The sequence below is a fragment of the Microchirus variegatus genome (assembly GCF_963457635.1).
Source record: "Microchirus variegatus genome assembly, chromosome: 10".
NCBI classification, from domain to species: Eukaryota; Metazoa; Chordata; class Actinopteri; order Pleuronectiformes; family Soleidae; genus Microchirus; species Microchirus variegatus.
Window position 1 is genome coordinate 21,821,137 of NC_139811.1, and position 11,358 is coordinate 21,832,494.

Here is an 11,358-nt window from a genome sequence, read left to right on the forward strand (position 1 = left end):
CTCAAAGAACACATTAAAAAAGTAAGTACAAATACACTGTGTGTAGTTTCGGTACATTATATGAGAATTGGAAAACCATGAGAGCACAGTGATTATGAAATATACAAGTAAACATGCTCAGTCTTCAGCCTGAGGGTTTACATAAGAATTTGAGAGTTGATAGTCACTGAACAGAAAGTGTAATGAACAACGTTGACATGCAGCATGTGGTTAGTGATGTGACTTCATGGTGTTAAATGGATTTCTATCCCATGTCATTCACAGTCCTTATTGTTAGGTAAACCAGTGGTTCTCAAACTTTTTATACCATGCACCACCTGAGAAAATACTGAACTCTTGAAGTAACACTGTTATCAACAATGTTAAAATACAGTGGTATAAATAGGCCAAGACCACAGGAGGCAGATTTATTTCCAAATAAGATCATTTGCTCTCTCATCATTCACCTCATCCACACATACTTCTGGCACTGGTATAGTGAAATTAGATTAGGATGATATTAAGAGATAAATAGGAGACAAGGTGTGTCTTATTATTATTATTATTATTATTATTATTATTATTATTATTATTGTTATTATTAATAAAATATATGTTTTGTTATTTGTCGAATTTTCTACACACTCTGGTAAAAAAATAAAATCCTCAACTCCACCCTGATATACACAGTATAAACAGTTTATCAGATTTTCCTCCAAGTACTACCACAGGAATCTTGCATACCACTGGTGGTACATGTACCACAGTTTGAGAACCATGTGGAGGTAAATTATTTTACTTGGTTTCCGTAGCATGAAGGCAAAAACATAATGTGATGTGACTGGAATTGTCTCATAATTTGTCTCGCCAAAAATCCAAAAGTTGGCGATAAAGCACCTTTGTGACACCAAAACAATGCAAAAGAAGAAGAAAAGAGTGTCCAATAGCCTATGAGTGATGTGCCACCTCTCGGCTGTCTTGCGCTGCCATAACAACAAAGAAGCGCAGTGGAGCAAGAGAAGTATCTCCTGAATACTTCCGTGTTTGCAAAATGTTCCGTCTGTGGCTACACTCCGCCGTGTGTGTTTGCTGTAATTCTTTTTAAAACGTTTCCGCATGCAATTATTTTTTTCGACTTTAGTTTCTGTACGTTTCGTCGAAAAAATCAATTGCTTTTATCGTTACACAACTTTATGTGGCGGTGTTTTCCGACTGCGCATGCGCGTTTGCTTCCTGCTTTTCTGCTCGCCGGCAAGCTGCTGAAACTACAAATGTTTTAACATTGTCCGGGTAAGTAAAGCCACTCTTGTAATGTCATTCTAAAACACAGACCTATTTTTGTATTTGAGTGTCATTCCTCGCGTTAAAAATATAAAATGGAACGGGGCTGGAAAACTCTGGTGGACTTTCTCATTCACGACACCGGAGCTCATCCTGCTCGCTGTAATCTCTTTGCCTCAACCTAACAAATTGTACACAATCATCATGGCGACGCAGGATGGTGGGTATTGAGGAGAAATACAGCTGCATTCTCTTCATGGCTTTACTCTGACTTTTATCCCGTTAGTGAAACTCCGCGTGCTTTAAGATGACACGTTAATATAAGACATTATTAAGTCGCTGTGGTGTAAAACTACACGTAACCGCAACGTTATTCCGTAAATGTTTGACGAGTGTTGTAGCTAGCTACCGCTGATGTTGCTAACATCAGTCAAATTTAACTACATTTGGGTGCTGGCTAAGGCTAATGTTCACAATTAGCCAGCCAGTAACTTAAATGACTTAACTTTAGCAGTTCGTGTGTTAAATGACCCGGGCTACGTTATGAATGGTAACGACTGTGTATTAACGCACACTCGTAACCAGTTTGGTGCAGTTTGGTCACCAGTAAGGCCATTCGTGTTTTTAGGAGCTAATGAGTAGCGAGTACTTGTTTTCAGGAAGAAAAAATAAAACAAACCAATGTTCACTTATAGTTAGCACCGTCACCCGATATATAAGTAAAAAATATTATCACAGAGGGAAATAAAATAACCGATTGAATGAGTGAATAGAAAACCGAAACCAGACTTCACTGTGTTTCACTTTAGATTTAAGTTGTGCTAAAACATTTGTAAATGCACATTTACATAATTACAAACGTCATAAATGAAACTATACTATGTAACATTAAATTAACCGGATTATAACATTCAGTAAGTCTGAAGAAAATACGTTAGGTAAACAGTATTTCCAATAACCAGGTCAAAACAGTAGTCTGATTACGCCACTATCATGTAAACGCGATTATCTGATTACCTCAACCCGATTGGGGTGAGTGCTGAACAATGACTTGCTTTACAATGTAATTCACAATTTTAAATTACTGTATACAATTAGCAAACCTCACAGACTGCAATGTAAATGTTAATTCTGATTTAGTTTGTCTAATTTAGAGTTAGTTATCTTTTTGATTGTATTATGGTATTACTATTAGGGCTGTAACTAACGATTATTTTCGTAATGGATAAATCTGTTGGTAATATGTTCTCGATGAATTACTTGTTTGGTCCATACAGTGTCAGTATATGTTGATCCTTGATTCAGTTTCAGTGATGCTGTTGCTGTGAAGCAAAGAGGCCAGAAAATATGCACATTTGAGGAGCTGAAAAACCTTGAAGCTTTTTTTAATTATTTAAGAAGAAAAAACACTCACAAAGATTAAGATTAATAACAAAGTGGTTGATAATCGAATAATCTTTGCAGCCCTAATTATTATTACGTGGTACTACTGCATTACAATTTTATATCTATTAACACTGTGAAGTTTTTATATTGCCAATCCGATTGCTATCATGATATATCAGTGAAATTGCAATTACTACATCCCCAAATACTCAGAATACAATAATATAATCAGAGTTTGGCATGAGCAGTATTTTGATCTTAGCCACAATATACCTATGTTTTAATCAGATTGTAATGTTCATTGGAATTGTAACGTCTGTGTGCATAGTGCAGACATGAGTCACAATCAACTAATGTTCTGTAATTTGAAAAATGGGATTATGAAACTATGAATGGAATTTTCTAGTCGCTAAATCTTATTTGTCATACATCAAATTAGAGCTGCAACTAACGATTATTTTCCTAATCGATTAATCTGTCGATTATTTTCTCGATTAATCGATGAATCGTTTGGTCAGCAAATGTCAGAAAATGTTAAAAAACATTGATCAGTGTTAGTTAAAGCTGGAAATGACGATGTTCTCGAATGTCTTGTTTTGTCCACAAACCAAAATGATTCAGTTTTAATGATTTCTTTGTTATGTGGAGCAAAGAAACCAAGAAAATATTCACATTTAAGAAGCTGAAACAATCAGAAATCTTGTTTTAATCATGAAAAAAGCTTCAAACCGATTATCTATTATCAAAATAGTTGGCGATTGATTTAGTAATCGATTAATAATCGATTCATCGATTAATCGTTTCAGCTCTACATCACATACAATGCTATAATAATAACTGCTACATGACACACATGCCAGGTCATCTTTTGTAAATGTGGGATACAATTTATCTTGAATCTAAATCTGTGTGTATTTTCCACATTTGTCCAGGAAGTGGAGAAGTCGTAATGGAGACTGAGACGAAGCCAAGCGAAACTGAACCACTGGGTGAATATGCTGAAAAAAATGAAGCAGAAACTACGTCTCATGCAAGCGCAGGAGATGCCACAACTCAGGACTCTAGTATTAGCAATGGAGACGACGCCGACGACGAGCAGGAGACGGTGGATTTGAAGATTATCTGGAACAAAAATAAATATGATCTGAAAATTGCTGTCGATAGCACCGGAGCCAAACTAAAAGAGAGGATTCATTCACTCACTGGTAGGAGCACACATTGTTATTTTACCAGAGATTGAATCTTACAATAGGCAGTAAATGTTTAATGAGTGTTCACATTTATCAACTTAGGTCTTCCCCCGGCAATGCAGAAAGTGATGTACAAAGGATTACTTCCGGAGGACAAGACGCTACGTGACATAAAGGTTACAAATGGTGCAAAAATAATGGTAGTAGGATCTACAATAAATGATGTATTAGCAGTGAATACACCCAAAGAGGTCATTCAGCAGGAAGTCAAAGCGGAAGAAAACAAGAAGGAGCCTTTATGCAGGCAAAAGGTAAAGAATGGTGAATAATATCACTGCAGATACTACGAGGTTTTGTTATTATTTATTTGTTTGTTAATTTTTAACAAAATCTGCTCTGTTATTTCAGCAACATAGGAAGGTTTTGGACAAGGGTAGACCCGAGGATGTGATGACAGCTATTAAAGGAACAAAGGTTAGAGGAAATTAAAGAAGATTGCAATTTTTGTGTTTTTGTTTTGTTGTTGATAACCCGTATATAATTAATTACACTGCAGTACAGACATAAAATGTAGATTGTTGAGACAGATCATTAGTGTTCAATAACCGATTACTTGAGGTAGGCAGTTAACTAAACTGTCACATTCTGTCAGATGGAGGAAAAAAAGAAAATTGGCTAAATAAATATGGCCCAGATTTCTGAAAAACTGACAATGTCACCAGCCACAGAAAAGAAAAACATTTGTTTGACCTGTAATTAGCACAGTTACTCCTTGTTTTCCCTATTTACAGACACATGCCGTATGCACAAACATTAAATCAAGTCTGCAGCCAACGTGACCAAACATGAGCTACACTAGATTATAATTGGTTATAACCCAGTCGCCGCAAGTAACTGCTTTGTCCCGCTTACAGGAACGATTACCAACAGTGCCTTTATCCGGAATGTACAACAAGTCCGGAGGAAAAGTTCGACTCACCTTCAAACTGGAGCAGGATCAGTTGTGGATTGGAACAAAGGGTGAGTTTTTACACCTATACAGGTCTTGTATTTTATTAATTTCCCTGCGACGCAAAGATTCTGATGACAAACATTTTTCATCTCCAGAGAGAACAGAGAAAGTCCCCATGGGCTCCATTAAAAACGTAGTGTCTGAACCCATCGAAGGCCACGAGGACTATCACATGATGGTAAGTGTTCTTACTGTCAAATGCATGTCAGATTCACATTGACAACAATCGGGAGGCTCATGTTTATGCAGCTGACACAGGCCTCTTCAGCAAAACTTTTTAAATAACTACAAAACGCTACATTTGTTAGTTGATGTGGAAACGGTCTCTTGTGTAAGTAAACAGTGCAGGTGGTGAAGCATTTTGCTGAAGTCACTGCAGTATGTGTACATCAGAGTGACAGGGTCATCATTTGCTGTTATGGGCTCTGCAGCGGAGCGGTAAATGTCAGTGCCTTCTCCAGATTAACCTTTATGTCTAAAGGCACTCCTGTTCTTCAATGTCAGAGAAATACAGTGTGTGGTGTAATGTCGGAGGCCGTTGTAGCGGTCGTGAGAGAAGTGGCTTCGTTTTATCACTTAATGTCAAAAGGTTTTTTTTTTCAAGAGAAGAAGAAATGTGCTTCATAACAGGGCTTTTATCTAGATTATGAAGTTTTTGGGAAGTGTTTGCTCGATACTTCACTCACCCGAGTAACTGAAGTCTTTTTAACCTAGAAGGAGGTCGTATAACTGCACTTTACACTGGCCTTTTAAGACTCATATAAAATAAATACACCAGAAAATTAACTGTTGCCCAACATGGAATTAAATATGATATCTGTCGTTCTCGGCGGGGCGAATGTATTTGTACGGCACGTTACAACCGCAAGGCATAAAGTGCTTACATAAAATATAAAAGTCGTCATGACTTGAGTGCAAAAGTGACATACATTTAAAATACTATAAAAAATATAGCGCGTGTAAATTGTACTTTCAGGAACTAAATGATTGTAAAAGTAGACATTTACACACAGTTCTACTTATTGAAGTTGAGCACCAGCTCCCACTGACTGACTGTGCCAACTAATAAAAACAGGCGAACGCAATTCACTGATCTACATTAGTGTGCTGTAGTGTAGATATGGTACATCCTGATGTGTGACCAGTGTAATCACAGGGATACACATCCCTGTTTTTTTGTTTGTGGCTAAAAATGAAACACGATGTCAGCCACTCGCTCCGAGTCTGTTCCTGCATCAGCAAGGAGCTGAAAATGTATGAGGAGAAGATAAGGATGATTTAAAATGTCACTGCACACAGGAAGCTTTTATTCCAGTCACTGGTATCAGTGATCCACCCTGACTTGAAGGAGAGCATGAGTGAATGTGCAAGTCAGCCATTGTGTTGCTGAATGGTTGCTGGGAGTGTTAAATGGGTTGTTGCGTAAGGCAAAGCAAAGGAATTTTTCATTGTACCATCTATTGTTCACACAGTATACATAGCAATCACACATACTTTTTGCACGATTTGCTTTTATTTAAGGACTTGTGTTGCTCTTATTAGTTGTTGAACAGATGTCAATCCTTCTCACGTGCTGACTCATGTTTTATTACGTTTGCAGGCTTTTCAGTTGGGTCCAACAGAAGCATCTCAATATTGGGTCTACTGGGTGCCTACACAGTTTGTCGATGCAATCAAAGACACAGTCCTTGGAAAATGGCAGTATTTCTAATGTGCCTCTGTTTATTTTTTTGACAATGAACTGGGATTTAGAAGAGAAGCCAACAACAAATGAAACTGGAGTAAATAATGAAGCTTAAAGAATTTTTTCGGAACATATTCGAAGGAGACGGACGGATGCCTGTGGACTAAACATGTTCTTTTTAGGTTAAAATGCACTATGTGGCAGCAAAACATTTCTCAGCCCTGTTGATCTTTCAAGGTTTGCAGCAAATCCAAGGGAAAACAGTGAAACAATTGTACAGAAATTGCTAACACTTTTCTTCAGTTATTCTTAAAGAAATAAAACTTATTTAATAAAATGGAACCACTGAGAAATGGTTGTTTTACCGTCTGTTCTCGGGTATTAAATCAAACTAAACCTTGTAGACGGTTGTAATCCATTTTGTGAGGTTTTGCACACAGGCTGTGTAGTTTTGCAGCAAAGTTGCTGGTCCTGCCACACATTTTAGTATGAGATTGAAGTCTGTACTTGTTCTTATCCACCCCAGGACTTTAGCTCCTGTTATAGGGCCATTGTCTTGCTGAAAAACAACTCTCCCAGCTGACTGTTTCTTTGCACAGTATTTTCCTATTGTCACATTTCAGTACAGCGTGACAGACAAAACAAAACAGCCCCCTATTTTACCACATGGAAATGATGGCCCCTTCATCACATCATATATTTATTTCTATAGCATTGTTTTCATTCATCAAAGTGAATTGCGGTTTTGTCTTCCTTATTAGTCATCAATGTAATTTGCAGTCTGCAGAGACTGAATAACACTTAAATCTGGTTTCAGATTTCAGGTTTTAACGTATACCCATTTTAACAGTCCAATAAGGATTAGGCAAATTGGACACTCTATATTGACCATAGATGTGAGTGTGGATGGTTGTTTATTTTTATGTGGCCCTGTTATGGACTGGTGACCTGTCCAGTGTTTACCAAGCCTTTCACCCTATGTCAACCGGGACCAGCTCATGAGAAGGTAAGTAGAAGACAAATGAATGAAGAAACATCTGCCTTAAATTTAAAACCAACACAAAATCAAATTCCTATCGATAAATTGCCACATTAGAGTCTGACTTTAATGTCATATAAGTTCCAAACATGGATTGTGTTGTAACTGTCATCGAGCATTAAAAAAGACCAACAGACCAATCTGACATGTTACATTATAATTATCCAGTATTAATTTAGTTGTTATTGCTTAGAAATGCACATGTTGTCTATTACTGGCTTCCTGGCTACACGTCAAATCAAATGTATTTTTATAGCCCACAAATTTGATTAAATATCAACTGACTACTATAAAACACTTATTATTATGTATAAAACTTGTGCTTAGTGATTAGTTTATATTGACATTGGGAGTCGTAGAATTAAACTCTACGAAACTGCTTTTATTTTGAGCGAGACTGACACAAATGTTGTCTTACCACACGGTCAGCGCTTAAAAACGGTACTTTTATCTTATCTTTTACTTTGAAAAAGGTACTCGAGGAAGTGAAACGTACCCCTTCCGGATTGATTCTCCCACCTCTTCCGGGTAAATAAATACGCCAGGCAGGACGCGGGTAATGCAAACTTTTCATGCGCGTGAAAAACCGCAGAAGTGTTTGTCATGTATCAACCGGATAAAACGATTGTAGGGAGGAAACGCTCTCCGCCCGTGAAGGTGCTCTCCTCCCAGCTGAGGACGGCACAGAGCCAGGGAGCAGCAGCCGCAGCCGGCAGCGGGGACTGCTGGGTAATCAGACCGGGCAGAGGTCGCTCTCTCCCGGTGTCACTGGTATGGATGCAGGGCACCGTAATGGAGGCGCAGCTTGACACAAACACCGTGCTGCTCATGGACGAGACGGGGACGTTTGCTGTTCAGGGCGTCAACAACGTTCCTAAAGGGAAGCCATGTTTGTCCCAAGGTGAGAAAAGACTTTGAAGTTGGTCCCTGGCCCTTTCTCAATACCCAAGTGTGCCAGTACTGCATACTTGGGAAGTACATACTCGGCAAGTACACGAGTACGATCTCTTCAATTGGAACAGCAGTGCACTTCCTTGTTCTACTTAAGCCTCATTACCGCCACTTACAGTGTTTATGAATGATCATATAAAATACTTTTAATAAATGCGTACATTGTTGTTATTTTCACATTTTAAATATTTAACTTAATGTATTAATTCATGTTTATTAAAATATACAGTACCATGCGGAAAATAGATAAATTAGAGCAGTGTAGAGTGTGTGTATATATATATATATATATATATATATATATATATATATATGTTTATATACATATATATATATATATGTTTATATACATATATATATATATATATATATACATATATATATATATATATATATATATATATGTATATATATATGTTTATATATATGTTTATATACATATATATGTTTATATATATATATATATATATATATATGTTTATATACATATATATATATATATATATATACATATATATGTTTATATATATATATATATATATATATATGTTTATATACATATATATATATATATATATATATATACATATATATATATATATATATGTTTATATATGCCTTTATGTAACTGGCGAGGTCACACTACGTTGTGATTTTGGCTGTATACACCACTACAATGGATTTGAAATGAAACGAACAAGATGTGCTCCAACTGCACACTTTCAGATTTAATTTGACAGTAGTCCACTTTTTAGAGGACCAAAAGCTATTTCTTGGACAGGTGTGGGCTATTCCCTCATTATTTTTATTTTCAATTAAGCAGGTAAAAGGTCTGGAGTTGATCCCAGGAGTGACATTTGCATTTGGAATCTGTTGCTGTCTACTCTGAATATGAGATCCAAGGAGCCGTCACTGTCATTGAAGCAAGCCATCATTAGGCTGAAAAATCAAAACAAACCCATCAGAGAAATAGTAAAAACATTAGGTGTGGCCAAATTAACTGTTTGGAACATTCTTAAAAAGAAAGAATGCACCAGTTAGGAGTGAAGAAAAAGCCCTTCACAACAGTTGGCCAGATCAGAAACACTCTCCAGGAGGTAGGTGTATGTGTTTCAAAGTCAACAATCAAAAGAAGACTTCACCAGAGTGAATACAGAGGGTTCACCACAAAATGTAAACCCTTGGTGAGCCTCAAAAACAGGAAGACAAGATTGGAATTTGCCAAACAACACCTAAAAAAGCCGTTATAATTCTGAAAGAACATCCTCTGGACAGATGAGACCAAGATCGACTTGTACCACAGTGATGGGAAGAGAAGAGTGTGGAGAAGGAAAGGAACTGCTCATGATCCACAACATACCACCTCATCAGTGAAGCATGGTGGTGGTAGTGTCATGGCGTAAGCATGTATGGCTGCTAATGGAACTGGTTCCCTTGTATTTGTTGATGATGTAACTGCTGACAAAAGCAGCAGGAGGATTTCTGTGCTTCCATCAATACTACCTGCTCATATTCAGCCAAATACTTCAGAACTCATTGGAAGGCGTGTCACGGTGCAGATGGACAATGACCCATGCCCCAAGAACAAGCAGGAACTGAAGACTGATGCAGTAGAGGCCTCACAGAGCATCACCAGGGATGAAACCCAGCGTCTGGTGATGTCTATGCCTTCCAGACTTCAGGCTGTAATTGACTGCAAAGGATGTGCAACCAAGTATTAAACAATGAAAATTTTATTTATGATCATTTAGTTTGTCCCATTACTTTTGGTCCCCTAAAAAGTGGGAGGCACATATATAAAGTGTTGTATTTCCTACAACGTTCACCTGATTTGGATGTAAATACCCTCAAATTAAAGCTGAAAATGTGCAGTTAAAGCACATCTTGTTCATCCATTGTAGTGGTGTATAGAGACAAAATAAAGAGAATTGTGTCGATGTCCCAATATTTATGGACCTAACTGTAAATAAGGAAGCTATGGGGATGAAAAGGTCAAGTTTTTACCTACACTGGAGTTTTACATTTACGCCCTGGTTTTCCATGTTTGTTTTGTTTTTTACCTGAAAGTCTGTCAATCCCGGCAAATGGAAAAAAAAAGCCTCCTTCTGTTTCAGGCAAGTACGTGATGGTGATGGGTGTCATCCAGGCTGTCTCCCCGGAGCCAGTCATCCGAGCCGTGAAGATGGCAGATCTGTCGGCACTCGCCGCACTTCATAGGCTGATGTGGAAGCAGGAGGTGGAGGAGCTGCAGCAGGTACTGACCTGACAGCAGGGACACTGTTTGCAGTAAACAAGTCCTTGCTGTCATAAACTCCCTCATTGGACTGAGGAGAAGATGCCGGGTTCATCTGGGAGACCTATGGTTACAGGCTTTTATTTTGAAGGAGTAATTGGGGCAGAACTTAATGTGGATGACTACTGACACTTCGACACTAGAATGTTTCTGAGCAAATTCCAGTTTGTTGTGAAAATGTATCTGATTAAGATGAAAACCTGTCTATATGTCACTAAAATCACAAAATGTCTTAATCTGAATATCACTCATTCCAACATGTTTTGTTTGTCCATTGTGGGCTACTGTAAAAACAAAGTGCTCCAAAATAGGCCTCAGTTGAGCTGACCCTGCTTCTAATATAAAAAATAAAAGGCTCATTGTGAGTTTTTAAGTCTATTATTCATCTTCATTTTCTGCTAAATTAAAAAATAAATTCACCCTGAACCATTATAACAGTGTGTGGCTGGGAGGAGAAAGTCACTGGGAAATCAGAAGTACTTTAGGGAATAATAATCTTTGTCTTTATGATTTGTTCATTTTCAGGAAATGTAACATGTCGGA

The 11,358-nt window shown here is 37.5% G+C and overlaps 2 protein-coding genes across 2 annotated transcripts; both read left to right on the forward strand.

Annotated features, from left to right (window-relative positions):
- The first annotated feature begins 1,448 nt into the window (after nucleotides 1–1,448).
- On the forward strand, nucleotides 1,449–6,905 carry ubfd1 (ubiquitin family domain containing 1). The gene is made up of 7 exons (XM_083896885.1): nucleotides 1,449–1,480; nucleotides 3,579–3,851; nucleotides 3,939–4,147; nucleotides 4,245–4,310; nucleotides 4,751–4,856; nucleotides 4,944–5,026; nucleotides 6,449–6,905. The coding sequence occupies exons 1-7, from the start codon at nucleotides 1,465–1,467 to the stop codon at nucleotides 6,557–6,559; spliced, it is 864 nt and encodes a 287-aa protein (XP_083753011.1). The 5' UTR covers nucleotides 1,449–1,464; the 3' UTR covers nucleotides 6,560–6,905.
- A 1,224-nt stretch (nucleotides 6,906–8,129) lies between these two features.
- rmi2 (RecQ mediated genome instability 2) lies at nucleotides 8,130–11,122 on the forward strand. Its single transcript, XM_083896614.1, has 2 exons — nucleotides 8,130–8,472; nucleotides 10,637–11,122. The coding sequence occupies exons 1-2, from the start codon at nucleotides 8,175–8,177 to the stop codon at nucleotides 10,786–10,788; spliced, it is 450 nt and encodes a 149-aa protein (XP_083752740.1). The 5' UTR covers nucleotides 8,130–8,174; the 3' UTR covers nucleotides 10,789–11,122.
- The last annotated feature ends 236 nt before the right edge of the window (nucleotides 11,123–11,358 follow it).